Source organism: Malus sylvestris, chromosome 11, assembly GCF_916048215.2.
Source record: "Malus sylvestris chromosome 11, drMalSylv7.2, whole genome shotgun sequence".
In the NCBI taxonomy this organism is placed as follows: Eukaryota; Viridiplantae; Streptophyta; class Magnoliopsida; order Rosales; family Rosaceae; genus Malus; species Malus sylvestris.
Genome location: NC_062270.1, coordinates 36,340,346 through 36,357,247, shown reverse-complemented (window position 1 = coordinate 36,357,247; position 16,902 = coordinate 36,340,346). Strand labels below are relative to the sequence as shown.

The following is a 16,902-nucleotide window of genomic DNA, read 5'->3' as shown; positions in this document are numbered from 1 at the left end:
GACTCAGCCCACCTCCTCCCCTTTAGTGTAGATAATATCGTTTGTTATAATAATAATAATAATAATAATAAACATGACATGCTAGCCTCACACATGTGAGGTTGTGTACATAATCGGCTCAAGTTTAAATTCGAAGACCATTTCGTCTAATCTCATCCAACATACATCTAACACCATCAAACATGAGGCTTGGATTGATCCATTTTAATTGGCTATAACTTATCTCATCCAGCCCACTAAACGATCAAAAACCTTGGCACAATCATGATTCTAACCCTAAATCGAGGCTCGACTAATCGAGGTTTTTGAGTTTTTCCAAATCTTACAATTCATACATGAACTTCAAATATAAGATTTCAAACATTGGAATTTATTTCTTAAACCGTAACACTTTCGAACTTTAGTCCCCACATCAAATTCCAAAATCTTGAACTTTGGAAGCCTTGAATCTAGACCATTATACAAAATTAGAAAGAAATATTGAAATATATATAAAGAAATGAAATCTGCAACATCCAAAATATAAAATAACAAAAACGACCAAAGTTTGCAAAATTGAAAATGTCGCCCATCGGCCCCATCCACTTTAATTTCGAAAGTGGAGTCAAATTAAAAATTTCAACCAAAAAGGGAGTCAATTAAAATTGACACATATCGTGTCCTATTCCACGTATTTATAAGTACACGTGTCAAATACCCATTCGCTTTGACCCCGTGGCCTTCGAGTCCGGCACTCACAGGCACGCCCCTTTATTTTCAACGCCGAAGCCCCTCAAGCCCATTTCTCATTTTTCAGCTCCTATCCAGATCCGAAATTTCTCCCTCGGATCGATTTTTCCCCCATCGGAGAAAACCCATTTCTAGGGTTTGGAGATCCCTAATCGTGGTTTGCGAGGTCAGTTTCCCAACCTCGAATCGATCTCAATTTCTTATTTATGTTGTTTCGGAATTCTCAGATCTGTTATGATTTGTCCTCGATTTCGATCTCCGCGATCCACTTATGTATATATGAATGTATGTATTGATTCATATATGTATACTTATTGAAGAATGTATGTATGTATGTATGTATTTATGCATGGCATTATGTATGCATGTGATATGTGATGGATCGGAATTGTATATTTCTGTGAATCTAGATGCTATGCATGCGTGTGAAACTATGAATGTGTTTCGGTTTCTTAATTTCATAAGATTAAGCTGGATCGGAATGCCCCTTATAAAAAATGTCAAATTTTTGTACCAATTTAGTGTTTTCAATGCAAAAGATTTCGGCTTGGTGTTAAATGGGTTTTAAATGTTGTTCTTTTTTTTTTTTTGGATTAGGGTATTAGATTAGACGAAGCAAGATGGGAGGAGGATTTCGAGTTCTTCACTTGGTCAGACCGTTTCTGTCATTTCTGCCCGAAGTTCAGAGCGCTGACCGGAAAGTTCCATTCAGAGAGAAGGTGATATACACCGTTATCTCGCTGTTCATTTTCTTGGTGTGCAGCCAGCTCCCTCTGTATGGCATACACTCTACCACGGGGGCAGATCCCTTCTATTGGATGCGTGTTATCCTCGCTTCCAACCGCGGGACTGTCATGGAGCTTGGGATCACCCCAATTGTCACATCTGGGCTGGTGATGCAACTCCTTGCTGGGTCTAAGATTATTGAAGTTGACAACAATGTACGCGAAGATCGTGCTCTTTTGTAAGTATACCTTAGGCCTTTGCAATTTTTAAGTGGTTAATCTTTTTTGATGTGGTTGTTTGCGTAAACGGTCTCCAGTTCTTGATGATATATGAAGCGAAAAGTGTTTTTCAGAAAGAATTTTCAAAATACAGGCTTGAAAGCTCAAGACATTAAATTATGTTTTTGGTTCCGAAACTTCAATACATTTGTTTTCTGCTGCTTTTCAAAAACTGTATTTGAATACATTTTGGAAACTAATCCAAAGTAAAGTGCCACCTGTCTAGTAAATTATGCATGTCAATCGTGGTCACCTGTCTATAGTTACTTAATTTTTCTGGAAATCTCTGTTGCTGCGGTTTCAAATCTGCTGTTGTTTGTCTTAAGTTTTAGTATTCTCCTTTATTCGTAACTTGTATGCATGTCTTGCTATATGTATTGCATGTCCTGATTTATGTTGTTCGTCACAGAAATGGAGCACAGAAGTTATTGGGTATCCTGATAGCTATTGGTGAGGCAGTTGCGTATGTTCTCTCTGGCATGTATGGTAGTGTTGGCCAACTTGGAGTTGGAAATGCCATTTTAATTATCATTCAGCTCTGCTTTGCCGGTATCATTGTGATATGTTTGGATGAACTTCTTCAGAAGGGATATGGTCTAGGCTCTGGAATTTCACTGTTCATTGCCACCAATATCTGGTGAGTTTTTATCCTTTCTTCTGCCTTAATATGTCCAGAAGTGGGAATAGTTTATGAGTCGGCATGTTCAAATTTTTGGGGAAATTTTCTAATATGCTATTCCAAATTTTGAGTACTTAAAGGTTATATTATTCTTTTTCAGTGAAAACATTATCTGGAAAGCATTTAGCCCTACCACTATCAACAGTGGACGAGGAGCTGAATTTGAAGGTGCTGTTATTGCCCTGTTCCATCTTCTGATTACTCGAACAGATAAGGTTCGAGCTCTCCGGGAGGCCTTCTACCGGCAGAATCTACCGAACGTGACAAATCTGCTAGCCACAGTGTTGATATTCCTTATAGTAATTTATTTCCAAGGGTTCCGCGTGGTTCTGCCTGTGAGATCAAAGAATGCTCGTGGACAGCAGGGTTCCTATCCTATCAAGCTGTTCTATACCTCCAACATGCCCATCATTTTGCAGTCTGCACTTGTGTCCAACCTTTACTTCATCTCCCAGGTACAGGAGATTTTATGCTCGTATGGTCAGTTTGGGGACTATTTCTTCTACCACAATATTGTGACCAGTTTTTGCGTGTGTACAGTTGCTCTACAGGAGGTACAGCGGAAATTTCCTTGTGAATCTTTTGGGCAAATGGAAGGAATCTGAATATTCAGGAGGGCAATTCATTCCTGTTGGTGGTCTAGCATATTATATCACTGCACCTTCTAGGTACTTGGGAATATGTTCCTCTTGAAGATATTTTGTTTTATGGTTGATAAAGCTTGAGTTTTGTTGGTAAACCTGATGATTATGTGCTTCCTCTCTATTCCTGCTGATCCCCACTTCAATTGATATGCTGCGGTTATATTTTGCAGCTTGGCTGATATGGCAGCCAATCCCTTCCATGCACTGTTCTATCTCATATTTATGTTGTCTGCCTGTGCACTTTTCTCAAAAACATGGATTGAAGTTTCTGGATCATCTGCCAAAGATGTCGCCAAGCAGCTCAAGGTATTAATTTTAATGATTTAAACAAATTGTTTAATTTGTTGCAAATGAGGGGTTAGTGTAGGTAGGTCTGACCCAATCTACCCTGACGTTCTTCCCACTTTTTGACAACTTAAGTGGCCGGATCAGACCCAATCTACTCCTCTATTGATGTTCTTACCTAATGCGCTATTTAAACCATAAATATGTACTTGAATAATTCTTAGATCCGGCTTTTTGTTAAACATTATTACCTATTCAATACACACTAAGCGTCATGCTAACTGTATCCCTTTCCAATTTGCAGGAACAACAAATGGTCATGCCTGGTCACCGTGAGTCAAACTTGCAGAAGGAGTTGAACCGCTACATTCCCACAGCTGCTGCTTTCGGAGGCATGTGCATCGGTGCACTCACAGTGTTGGCAGATTTCATGGGGGCAATTGGTTCAGGAACAGGAATCTTGCTTGCAGTGACAATCATCTATCAGTACTTCGAGACATTTGAGAAAGAGAGAGCCAGTGAGCTCGGTTTCTTTGGTTTCTAGGCATGTGTATTGCCGAGTAATGGTCTCGCCTTGACAATTTTGGTGTGCTGAGAGATGTAAGTAGGTTTTTAACAGAGAAGTTCAAGATATTAGGCTAGTCTCTTATCACTCCGTTTCTTGAGAATACAAAAGCAATTCCATCCTCTGAAAAAACAGTGTTTATGTCAAGCATCGTTGTATCGGTTCCAGTGGATCTTTTATAATTTACTGTCTGAAGTCTTTAAGGTCACACCTTTGAGAAGCTACTGCCAGGATTTTGTTCTTGCTAATTAGTTGTAGAAATTCACTTTGTTAGAGTGTATTTGACTCTTTCTGTGTACACAAGTGAATTTGCTCGAAAATCTGAATGTCGCTGTTTCTGTCGTTACAAGAAATTGAGTTTGTTATCTGGTCTGCTCTGCGTTTAAAATTCAATCTTGAATTGGTGTTATTCTGCTTTTGATTTTGTCAATGGAGCCTCTGGTCACCGGCCCTGGAATTTATCAACAAAAAAAGGACGATCCGGTGACATGTAAACCATATTTCTCAAGCTTCGACCATTGAAGCATTTGTACCGGACAAGGCTCGCGCAGAAGCCGTAATTCTCAGGCTTGGACCACTTAACCTGTCCGACCGATGGAATCAGTCATTTGGAAGTAGGTACACGCAACCCAGCACTATTACAGCCTGCAAGCTTGTAATATTGATCTTCCGAACAAACAATAAGCTTCAAATAATTAAAAATAATAAATCTAACATTTCATGGCAAAAAAGATTTAAGTGAATATGCTCCTGCCAAATGGGTGGATTTAAGGGAATTACGAATAATTTTTGGCTTTGCCGCCCTTCTCGCCTTCTGAATAGTTAACTTTTGAATTAAGGTATTTTCTTGTACAAAATGAGAGAGAAGCTTTGCTAGAGATTGACGTGTAATAGAAGTAAATGATCTCTCTGGGTATTTTCATCTATTTACTGATCGTACGATACATCCACGCCTCCATATTGAGGTTTTAACCAGAAGAAGTCTTTCAATGCATCTTATACTATGCTTTGAAAAAAAAAAAAAAAAAAACTGTTTTTGCTATGTTGTGAGAATAAGCAGTTATGAAATAAAGCAGCAGAGTGTTTGATAAAAAGTTTTGTAAAAGTGTTTTTGGAGAAAGAAAAAAAAAAGGAGCTTTAATGAAAAGGGTTTGGGTCAACAAATATTTAACCAAAAACTATCCAAAAATGTTATTTAACCAAAATAACTCAAAATTTAATAAAAAACCATCTAAAACTATTGTCCACAGGTCAAACTTACAAGCCCAACCCTACAAATCTACACTTCCGTAAATACCCCTAAATGATTTGATATTGTCTTGACTCTTCACCAACCTCAACCCAGCACGAAACCGCCATAATAATTTCATGTCTTCCTATCAAATTGAATTCCCCCATTTCAAAAACAACCAAATCAAAGTTGAAAAATGAAGCATTTATTGGAACAAAACCGCCAAAACAAGTTCAAAGAAGTTTAATGGAAGAAACCGGCGAAAAAGTATCTGGAAAAAAAAAAAGAACCAAAACATAAAACTGTTTCTGGAGAACCCAAAAGGTAACACTGTTTCTGGAAAAAAAAAATCAGATACAGTGTTTGTTTTGTCTGTGCACAAACAAACATTGTATCTGAAGGAAAAGAATCAAAATCCAGAAATAATGACTTTGATTCCAGAAACGGTGACTTAGATTCGAGAAACAATGACTTAGATTCCAGAAATAGTCTATGTTTTAACCTTTGATTGTTTCTTTTCTTTCATGCATCAGTTGATTATATTTAAGAAACATGATGTTTATTTTGCTTTGAATCCAAATACAGTGAATTTCACTATTTCTTTTCTAGCTTATATTTAAGAAATAGTGTGTCTATTTCATTTAGATCTAGAAATAGTGACTTAGATTTCAGAAACTGTTTATTTTTATGGTCCAAAAACAGTGACCCGTCGTTATTATTGAATAACTTACAGATCTCAAATTTATTTTCTGGAGAAACAAACAATGAACTCCATTGATGAAGAAAAATTGAAAAACAGTACCTCAAATACACTATGAATAATAATGACAATCACATTTCAATGAAATAATACAAAATATAAAATAAATAACATGAGGATCTATATTTTGTGTCAAAGAAAAAGAAGAAGGTCTGCAAAACAACAATGAACTCCATTAACTACGAAAATCTAGAACCCAACCTAAAAAAGTTAAGGGTAAAATCGACAAATCATAATTTATTATAGTTGGGTCATTTTTAGTTGGACTACTTTAATATGGGCCTTGTACTAATCATTAAACAAAACTTATAACATGGTTTTTTATTAAAATTAAAACTTTTTAAGTCATTTTCATTAGTTTTCTTAAAAAAAAAAAAAGCAGTATGATAGTGTTTGGTAAACTTTTATGTAAAACAATCAGTGACTGTATGAAATGATAAAAATGATATAATGCTAGATGTGCTATTAATTTAATTTTCTTAACAAATAAAGGTGCAGTATAATGGAAGAAAATACTTTAATACAAAAAAGATCTTGTGATTTTTTTTTTTTTCCTAGTGTCAATCAAGAATGACAAGTGAGGGAAAGATACATTCATGCCTCTATATATTGGGGTTTTAACCTGAAGAAGTCTTTCAATGCATGTTGAAAAATTATGAACCAAAACAGTCACAAGAACAAACTTATACTATTTACATCATACGTTTTTCACTCTTCATCTCCATTTATAAACCCATTTCTTCCCCCCCCCCCCCCCTCTTTTCGATTATCAACAACTCAGTATATAGATATATCAAAAGCAATTTCGGCTAGGAAATTATTATTGACACTCCCAAATTCTCTATATTTGAAAACAAAAATACACTTATGAGGAGTACAATGAGATTTTTAAAGTGTAAATAACAGTTCTCTTCGGTTATCAGATACATTTAATGCCTTGCCAATATGTGGGCATCGTTATTTTATGGGCCAGCAATGTTTGTGCTTAATGGGCATGGGAAGTCTCTACCCAGCCACTTTTGCCCAAAGCCCATCACTAATTCAGCACATTGCTTAAGATTCTCACAATATTAAGTGTAGGATCCGTTGTCTGAAGTGGGAAGACATCATGGTTATTCTAAGAGCCAAACCATGCTCAGAAGATGGAGGGTAAGGATGTGTTAATTTTTTCACAGGAGCCAAGCGGGTTTCGGAACAAGGAATTAAGCACGTGCATTTGTAAATATATAGTCTAGTTATGGACGGACGTTCGTTCTTTGTACATCATCAACAATATATAAATATTATTGTCGTTAATAAAACGTAATCACTTAAACTGCTATTGTGATAGCAAACATCATAACTTAAGATATAAGTTTTATTTGTCTGTGTCATTTAAGTTAAATACTAAACACAAGTAAAATAATATAATTATTAGGTGAGGTTTTTAAATACCACACTATTTTATCACAATTGCAAAATCGTTAACCACCAACCTTGCAGAAGAGCGGTAAGTCAGTAATCTATTGCTGTCGGGAGTTATCTCCGTTACTAAGAGGGAATGGGATGCATTTGGTCACAAATTAAGGCGGTGATGGTGGTGGGAACGCCGGAGGCGCTCACTGAGGTTGGACCGCCACACAAAGAAAGGAGTCATATCTCTCTTACTCTTAAATTCTTAATAACCATATGACATCATTTTACTCTCTTAATAACGAGGTAAAATCATTTTCTAGTACAAATGTTAGAATTAAAATAGCATCTTTAGAATCATTATAGGGTGGCTCAGTGGCTGGAGACGAATTCCAGATAGCTCATTCTAGGTTTGATTCCTGATGCTGATGAATCATATGACCCTAAACCCTATACCTCTTTGAGTCTTTTTGGCCCTCGAAAAGGTAAACTGCCGTGACGAAGCTACCAGCTAGTCCATTAAAAAAAATTAATTTTAAAAAAATTCATTCAATTTGGAAAAAGGTTTATTCATTCATTGAATCATACAAAATGATTCAATGAATGAATAAAATCAACTAGTTGAATAAAGAAATGATTTCAACATTAGACTTTCATTTGCCCAAACATATTTTAATTTCGATCCGTCACTACCCATTAGTCAGTATAACAAATGAGCCATGACAAATTACATAAACGTATGGAAAAAAACATTAGACTTTCATTTGCCCAAACATATTTTAATTTCGATCTGTCACTACCCATTAGTCACTAGAACAAATGAGCCATGACAAATTACAAAAACGTATGGAAAAAAACAACACTGAAAATAAAGCTGATAAAATCCTCTCTTTTCCTTGATTTTATTAATCTGTCACCTTCAGAAGATTTAAAAAAAAAAAAAGACTGAAGTTAGTAATTAATTTTTTTTAATAGAATTTTGTGGGACCCCAGACCGCTAATTTCCTTTCAAAGAATTGAACCACAAGCCACTTTTGTGGTCTTGGATTGGCCAAATTTCAATTATCTGAGATTTTGTAGGAATCATTATTTGATAATTATTTTGTTCCAACGCATGATCCAAAACGGCCGTTCAATCTAAAGACGTGGGACGATTTTGATTTAGTAATCACGCAAAACTTAAATCCAATTGTTAATTATTAGTTTATTTGTTTTCGATTAATTTTGGTGTTTAAACAAAGACATAGTTTGCTAAATATGTCTTATGCTTTTGTATGAACGGAATGGAAGAGGGTCATTGAATTGATATTTCAACAAGAAATTTGTCGATTTGAACACAGAACTTGCTCTAGCAAAGTGAACAAATTGTGGCTCAGCATCTATAAGAATGGTTGTGAGATTTTGAGGGCCGGATATAGAAATTTAAGATGAATATCTTGTGAATGATGTTTATTACAGAAGTGATAGAAGTAGATAAAAGTAGTAGTAGATGTAATTCAATCTGATTAATTTTTATTTTGGTTTGAATGAACCACTATGTCAACTATTATATTTTTTTTTATTTTTCACACACTTATTTTTTGTTTGATATGAATATTTGATTTAAGGTTGTGCTGCCCCCACTTTTTTTTTTACCTTTTACATATTCTTCTTAATTTCCGATCGTCATAAATTGAAAATGAGAAATTAGGTTTCCATCATTCATTCTGCTACTTCATTGATTAAAATGCTATTCCTTTTTAATTTTTGATCAAGATACTTGGATATTATTAACATCATTAATAATTTCAATAATAAAATATTTTATTTATTTATAAATATATTCATTTAATGTTAAAAATGTTACAATTAGTATATTTATATTTATGACTAAATTTTTTATCATATATTTTTAGTTTTATTTTTTAAATGTAATTCTTTTTTAATTTGTGCCAATTTTCTTTTCAGTTTTAATTTGTACCCATATATTAAATTCTTTTTTTGCCCATATTTTTTTAAAGTTTATTTGTATTTGTACCCATATATGTTTTTTTATTTGTACTTTTTATTTTGCTAAATGTACCCATGCTAATTATATGTACCCATTCATGTAAAACTTTTTAATCTTAAAATGTACTCATTCTTAAAAATACCAATTTGTTATATGTAAACTGTATCATTTTTTTTATATAAAATCTATTCAATTTTTTTCTAATCCATTTTTAAACTTATATGGGTACATTCTTTTTTCTTTGATTTTAAAATGTATCCATGTCAAGTTTATCGAAGAAATTTACTAATATTATTAAGCCTAATTTTTTTTTTTTTTGTGATTTTGAAGAATGTACCCATGTTTTGACACAATAATATTTTGGTTAATTTTGATGAATGTACCCATGTTTACACACACACACACACACACACACACACACTATGTATATTTATATTTTAATATTTTTAATCCCACAAATTATGGTTTTTTTATTTAAAATCTCATTTATATAAACAACTAAAATTTCTAATTTTTAATTCAAAAAATATAGTAACGTACATAGAAATAAATTATCACATTAATTTCAGGGACGTCAATCAAAAATTAAAAACCAACAAGGTTTCAATAAAAGAAAATTCATAACTAAGGACCGCATCCAAAATTTTCCAATTGAAAAATATCAAACAATCGAATGAATTGAAAAAGATTAATGACAAAAGTTAACAAGAGTGTAAACAATAATAAAAAAAAAGGCTTATTATATTAACACCCCACATACTTAATACACTTCACATTTGCTTTTTCACTTAAAAATTATCTTGATACACCCCACATAATACCCCCACACCCCACATACTTCCCCATAATACCCCCACACCCCACATTCTCAATATACACTTTATATAATCTATGTACTTCCCCATAATACCCCCACACCCCACATTATCAATATACACCTTATATAATCTACATACATCCCATATTTCTCAAATCTTATGACACTCATTTTTAATTTTCAAGGACTGAATCTAAACATTTGAGCGTTTAGTTTGCCGAATGATTTCAAAATGAATGATTCGAAAAATGGTTAGATTAGAGAAAAAAGGTAAGAGTTTTATGGGACTGGTGCAATGGTAATGTTCTGGATGGTTTGTCTAGAAAGAAATACCAGGATGTTTAAGCATAATTTTGAAGACTGAATTAAAAAAATAAAGGATAAGTATTGGAAATTGTTTTGGGTCTCGGTTTCTAATGACTTAAAGAATGCCATTTCTTGTTGAATTTGAACATTTTCTTCGATTTCTCTTGGCTAGAGGGTTATGTGTCTTTTAACTGCATTTCGCATTCTTTGACATTGTCTAACATTCAATTGAAATAGATTCCTATAGTTGCTACCCTTTTTCTTAAGGGCGGCCACAAAAAATGTTGCCTTTCTTAATCGCTAAACTTTTCTCTTTGGGATGGCAAGGCGGGTTTTCCCATACATATACTGTCATTCATTTATTGAAGAACTAGGTCTCCATCTTTCTAATACAAAAAACATAAAGGAGCCAACAAATTTGATGGGGATTGGCACCAAATGATTCCATTAGACTTTCAAAAATAATTTTTCTCAATCAACATGTCTGTAGTTTCATTGGTTATGGTTTCGTTCTACAATGAAGGGTGAAAAGTGGGTTTGGTAGTTGAATAAGAGAAATAATACACTAAAAGTGAGTTGGGGTGTAATTATAAATTTTTTAATTTTGTTTTAAACCTAATAAGGTCAAAATTGACATTGCATAATGAGGTAAATAAGTTATTTAATATTAAATTTTAATATGGGATGCATTTAATATTTTGTGAGATGCTAATAATAAAAAAAAAAAGATAACACAACTTTTGCTTTAAACATTTTAACTTTACAAAATTGCACTTGGATTTTTTTTTGTCAGAAAATTGCATTAGATCTTTATTCTCGTTCACACTCCCTTCCATATGAATTTGGTCGTGAAAAAGCATAGATGCATATTGTATGAATTTTCTTCCTTTCTTTAAAAAATATTGTCCACAAACATAACGATATTCTCGAATCAAATAATTCATATTTTCCATTAACAAAGAATATGAATATTTGTTTAGTTGGGAAAGAAGAGGTGACAAATGTTGACATGCGCACCCACTCACACCTAAACCTCCGACTCAGTACCCACACACGACACCGTTTCCAACAATCAACACGCACCGTGCATTTTTCCAAACTTCTCCACCTGCGACGTACGTCAGATCTACCAGTCTACACGATCAGGTTTCACCTTTAAAACCCCAAAATACCCCTACCCCACCTCAACGTCTCCGACCACAACGGACCAGTAAATACCCCTACAATTAAAAGGGCATATCCGGTGTAATAAAATTCCGAAAGCGACCCGACCCTGCGAGCCCTTTTTAATTCCCAATGCCCCCCGCTGTCGAACCCTTCTCCCAAAACCGTGCCCTCTTTCGGCATTTCACACCACGCTCGTTCCTCCCTCTCCCTCTCTGTGTTTTTCTTTGAAAATCTCTGGCCTTTCGTTCTCCGAAAACGCATTTTCAAAAATTCAAACTCCGTTTCCGTCTCCAAAACCCAGTTTTTCGTTTCTGAAAACGGTCGGAAAACAAAACCCAAAACCCTGGAGGCATTGAAGCATTTGAAGAGTTCGATTCGGAAACAGATACAAAAACCCTTCAGAAATCCCTGTGTTTTCCTCAAAAGGTAAGAACTGCGCTGTTTTTTTAATCTTTCCTGCTGGGTTTTTAGATGGCCATTTTTGTTGTTTTCGTTTATTTAATTTATGCATTTAATTCATATTTTGGGGGTTTGTGAAACGGTTTTTTCTTCATTATTTTTCTCTTTTTAGCTTTTAATTAGAGCTAAGGTCGGTGATTTTTTATTGATTTTTTATATATATTCCTCAATATCCAAACGCCTTTTGTGAAGTTTTTCTGTTCATTTCTTCGATTTTTGCTTCTGGGTTTCTAAGAACACTTGTTGTTTTCTCATTGGAAAGAAAAAACACAAAGTAAGTTGCTTTTTTAATTTATTTTTCAGAAAATATCAATTATTTATTTATTTATTTTTTTCAGTGTTTCTGATTTCTGGGTTTGTTTTGCAAGGTAGGAAAGACACCATTTCGTCCTCCGGCGGGTTGTCTTGTCTTGTCGACGTTCTGTTCGCTTGAGATTTACGTTACAATGAAGAGAAACTGAAACTGGTCGCATTTTCTCGTGATATTTCTAAGGTCTGTTGAATTGTATTTTACGCGAGATATTGTTTAATTGACCAGTTAGTGGTCAAAGCAAGGCTTGGTTTATGATTAATGGCATGATTAATTACCGGTTTGGGTCTTTTTTTGCCCATGATTATAGGGTTATGTTCTGCTAAAGTGTTTGCTGGACCAGAATAGTGGTCCTGGACCCCCCCTGTTCCACACTTTGCATTTGTGATATGGTTTCTGTGTTTGCCAATGACTTTGCTTTGTTATATCTTTGTGGAACCCCCACCCTTTTGCTTTTGCAAATCTTATTGCTCAGAATAGTAAGAGATTTGTGGTGTCCAGCTTGTAGGGTTCAATGCAAGATCTGTAATCTTTTGTTTAACACTCATTTGAGGTCTTTTAGAGTTCATGTTAAGATCAGCATGTCAATATTTGGTAGTGCTATTTGTTACCACATTTGCTGATCCACCTACTAACTATTGTCTTTCGTTAAGTGTGGTTTCCGCGAAACCCACTTTGGCAATGTAATCACTAAATGTGATAGTGTGACAACGACGCTTGTTATTTGAACTCAGTGAATTAAATTAGAAACATGGTTAAGTATGGCATTGAGAAATCTATATATGTATAATCTAACTTAACCTATATTTATATAATCTTAGTAATCTAGCTTCTTTTTAACTTTCTAATGGGTTAAGGCAATGAGTCACAAACGCAAAAAAATGGAGGGAGACGAGGTTTGTCAGTATACGGGGAGCAGGAAAAATGTGGCAGTGGGAATCAAATATTTGCCCGTTGGATTACAATAATAGTCTGCACGTCATGTAAAATCTGGCTCAGATCTCTATGAGTTTTTTTCTGTGCCATGAAGTGTTATCCAGTGGGGGTGATTGTGTAATTTCATGTTCTTATATGGTGATGGTGTGATGCACTGGGGAAGGACAAGGAAAAGAATCCACCGCCCTCGGTTGTACTAAAAAATCATGATTGTGGTGTAGATGATCCAAAATTCTTAATCAGATTATCACTATGATGGGTCCCACGAATTTCAGATTTTCTGATTTTGCGGAGATTACTCTTTAGGACCTCACTGTTGTTCTACGTGGGGTGCCTCGGGGAATCCTAGGGTTGATGCCCTTTATTTTATTTTGTATATCGAGCTCCGGACCTCGGATGCAAGGGTGTAATGTTCTTGACCAACCGAGCTACTAACCCTTTGTGTTTGTGTTTTTTTGTTAATTTGGTTAGACAAGGTTTTTTGTGTCCTGCAATTACATTTTAATTGTTATAATCTACTTGTTTACTCATCTAACACTTGGAACTCACTTGACAAGGCCAATTTTGACTTGGAGAAAAAATTAGGCAACCATTGATGTGTGTGGCGTGGGTCCGACGGCGGGGCCCACAAACACAAAAAGGGGTTTGGAAATTAGCTCCTTTTTATTTTCTAAAATGAAGGGTGCAATGCACTTACCTAAATTTTGTTGACTTGAATAGTAGGAATGACCCGACGGTAGAGCTGGGAAGAGAATGATAAAGAATGTTAAGAGCAGGAATCACCACTAACCATGCCCTCCAAATTCTAATTAAGTTATTAAAAAGTGTATTATTGTTTAATCTTTGATCTTTGGTGTGTAATGCATGTGTCATTGTAACGGAGGTTCCCAGTGTTCCATTGATTCGCACTTTGAATTTTGATTTATACGCGTCTTTTGATCCTGTCTGCTGAATATCTCTTCCATAGCTTCTTTTTCTTCGTGTTCTTCACTCACTCTGCATTGCTTTCGCTTTTTCCCGCGTTTTCAAATCTACTTTTGTTACACTTTCGAAAGAAAGCAAATCGGAAACTCTTAAAAGTTGAAATAGCAAAACTAAAAGAAACATTCACTCCTCAATCAATGGCCGTGGTCTAAGTGTTAAAGCATATTGCTTTTTTAGCTTTCCTTCAACACTCTCATCATTGTCATCATTAGCATCCCCGTATCTTTATTCCTTTGTTTCTTTAAATTTTTTTTTTTTTTTTGGGATAGAATCTCTTAGATCTTCATCACTCTATCTATCCCCTCTCCATCATTTGTGATCTTTGTTTTGCAGATGGATTCGGTGAGACCATCATCTGTGACCCCGAATAAGAGTAGATTCGCACGTACTATTGCTAAAGTTCTTCATCTTCGGGCTGCAACAGGTATTGCCCCAGTCGATGGGGTTCAAAAAGTCAAGTCCCAAGAATTCAGAATTCCGAAGGTTAAGTCCCAAGAATTCGGAATTCCGGACGTTAAGTCCCAGGAGTTCGGAGTTCAGAAGTTTAAGTCCCAGGAGTTCGGAGTTCAGAAAGTAAAGTCCCAAGAATTCAAAGTTCAGAAGGTTAAATCCCAAGAATTTGGAGGTCATAAGGTAAACTACCAAGAAAATGGAGTGCAGAAGGGGAAGTCTCAAGAAATTGGAATTCAGAAAGTCAAGTCCCAAGAAAATGTCAAAAATGACCGGAATGGTGGTAAGGTTATGGTTGGTCGGTCTGAGTCATTTGACAAGAACAATGAGGAGCTTCAGGAAAGAGTCGCCCTTGAGGCTCTTGTAGCGAAACTGTTTGCAAGCGTTTCATCTGTTAAAGCTGCGTATGCACAACTACAGTATGCTCAGTCTCCCTATGATGGTGAAGGAATCCAAGCTGCTGACAAAGAGGTAGTCTCCGAGTTGAAGAACTTGTCTGAGTTGAAGCGGTGTTTCTTAAAAAAGCAGTTTGATCCTAAACCTGAGACTACACTGGTTTTGGCTGAGATCGAGGAGCAGAAGAGTGTTCTAAAAACCTATGAAATCATGGGGAAAAAGTTGGAATCTCAGGTGAGGCTTAAGGACTCTGAAGTTGTGTTTCTCGGAGAAAAGTTAGAGGAGGCCAAGAATCAGAATAAGTTGCTGGAGAGAAGATTAAACCAGAGTGGGCAGCTACATGTGTTCGACAATCTTCAGTTGTCTGGTTTAAGTCCTAACCATTTCATTACAGTTCTCCGACACACAGTAAAGTCCATTCGGAGCTATGTTAGGATGATGATGGATGATATGAAATCTACCGGTTGGGACATTCATGCAGCAGCTAAAGCGATTGACCGCAATGTGGTTTATTGGAAAGAAGACCACAAGTGTTTTGCCTTCGAACACTTTGTTTGCAAGGAAATGTTCGATGCTTTCCAGCATCCCAACTTCTTACTCCCAAATGAGTCCTTGCCAGAGGAAAAGAAACAACAGCAGCAGCTCTTTTTTGTGAGATTTACGGAGCTCAAATCAATGAAGCCGAAGGAGTACCTTGCCCAGAATCCCAGATCAGCATTTGCTAAGTTCTGCCGTGTCAAGTACTTACGACTGGTGCATCCCAAGATGGAAACATCATTTTTCGGCAATCTGAATCAAAGAAACCTCATCAATGCAGGTGAGTTTCCGAGCTCTAATTTCTTTACTTCGTTTGCTGAAATGGCGAAACGTGTCTGGCTCCTGCATTGCTTGGCCTTCTCCTTCAATCCTGAAGCCGCAATCTTCCAAGTAAGCAAGGGATGCCGATTTTCAGAAGTGTACATGGAAAGCTTAGCTGACGAAGCGTTCCTCTCAACAACATCTGAACCGCAGGTGGGATTCACAGTTGTTCCGGGATTCAGACTCGGTAAATCTGTCATTCAGTGCCAAGTTTACCTCACTCGGTTGCAATCCGCTCCGACAAAGCAAAGGTAAACCGTGATTGATCGTCGGCAAAACTCGGGCCCCACAACATCGGGTTTACTTTCCTGTTTGGATCTCGGGACGAAGTTGCGGGGCACTTCCAACTTGGTCACTTTTGGTAATTTCATCCTCCATACTTTGAAAAAGGGAAAGCGCGTTGGACCGTTGTGTTGGAAGCGACCTTTTGAATCTTTTTTTATATTTTTTTTGCATCATGTCCTAGTTTTTTAAATTATCTTCCAAGGACATTCCAAAATTTTGTTAATATTAGGTCAAGTGACAGAGGGATTGTCTAGCTGTTTTGCATCATTGTTAACCGGACATGGGCAGGTTTCTTAATTATGTAAATAACAATATATAGTCGGAATTTTTTGTGTTCCTATTTCTTTTACTTGTCTCCCTGCTTTTCATTTGCACCAATGGTTGCAATGGATTGGTATGTCATACATGCTGCATGGTCAATTTGGGTTGGCCCATCGCTGACTGTGAGATTCACTTTAATCAATAATTAATTGTGATGCTCGTGTTGTGAAATTCAAATTAGTCATTTAGCGGTTCACAGTTGTTTATCATTACACGTAAAATCAATCTATGAGTGGATAGTGGCATCAATCTACCACTTTCAGTTTGATTCATATTAATCAACAGGTCACGGTTGTTCAACAATAAAGGTGACATGAGTTTACTCGTTAGTCTA

The 16,902-nt window shown here is 35.8% G+C and overlaps 2 protein-coding genes across 3 annotated transcripts; both read left to right on the top strand.

The window, feature by feature from the left end:
* Positions 1 to 730: 730 nt before the first annotated feature.
* LOC126589963 (uncharacterized) lies at positions 731 to 4,259 on the top strand. The gene is made up of 7 exons (XM_050255420.1): positions 731 to 895; positions 1,327 to 1,693; positions 2,143 to 2,370; positions 2,513 to 2,867; positions 2,953 to 3,080; positions 3,227 to 3,362; positions 3,646 to 4,259. The coding sequence occupies exons 2-7, from the start codon at positions 1,350 to 1,352 to the stop codon at positions 3,883 to 3,885; spliced, it is 1,431 nt and encodes a 476-aa protein (XP_050111377.1). The 5' UTR covers positions 731 to 895; positions 1,327 to 1,349; the 3' UTR covers positions 3,886 to 4,259.
* Positions 4,260 to 11,711: 7,452 nt separating this feature from the next.
* On the top strand, positions 11,712 to 16,587 carry LOC126589960 (protein GRAVITROPIC IN THE LIGHT 1-like). 2 transcript variants are annotated; one of them, XM_050255416.1, is made up of 3 exons: positions 11,712 to 11,995; positions 12,401 to 12,521; positions 14,592 to 16,587. In XM_050255416.1, the coding sequence occupies exon 3, from the start codon at positions 14,592 to 14,594 to the stop codon at positions 16,215 to 16,217; it is 1,626 nt and encodes a 541-aa protein (XP_050111373.1). In that variant the 5' UTR covers positions 11,712 to 11,995; positions 12,401 to 12,521; the 3' UTR covers positions 16,218 to 16,587. The 2 variants fall into 2 exon arrangements, with proteins under 2 accessions (XP_050111373.1, XP_050111372.1); XM_050255415.1 differs by having other exon boundaries at positions 12,397 to 12,521.
* Positions 16,588 to 16,902: the final 315 nt, after the last annotated feature.

Coding starts and splice junctions, on each gene's coding strand:
- LOC126589963 (XM_050255420.1), top strand. CDS start 1,350: ATGGGAGGAGGATTTCGAGTTCTTCACTTGGTCAGACCGTTTCTGTCA. Junction 2,868..2,952: donor ACCTTTACTTCATCTCCCAG/GTACAGGAGATT, acceptor GCGTGTGTACAG/TTGCTCTACAGGAGGTACAG. Junction 3,363..3,645: donor ATGTCGCCAAGCAGCTCAAG/GTATTAATTTTA, acceptor TCCAATTTGCAG/GAACAACAAATGGTCATGCC.
- LOC126589960 (XM_050255416.1), top strand. CDS start 14,592: ATGGATTCGGTGAGACCATCATCTGTGACCCCGAATAAGAGTAGATTC.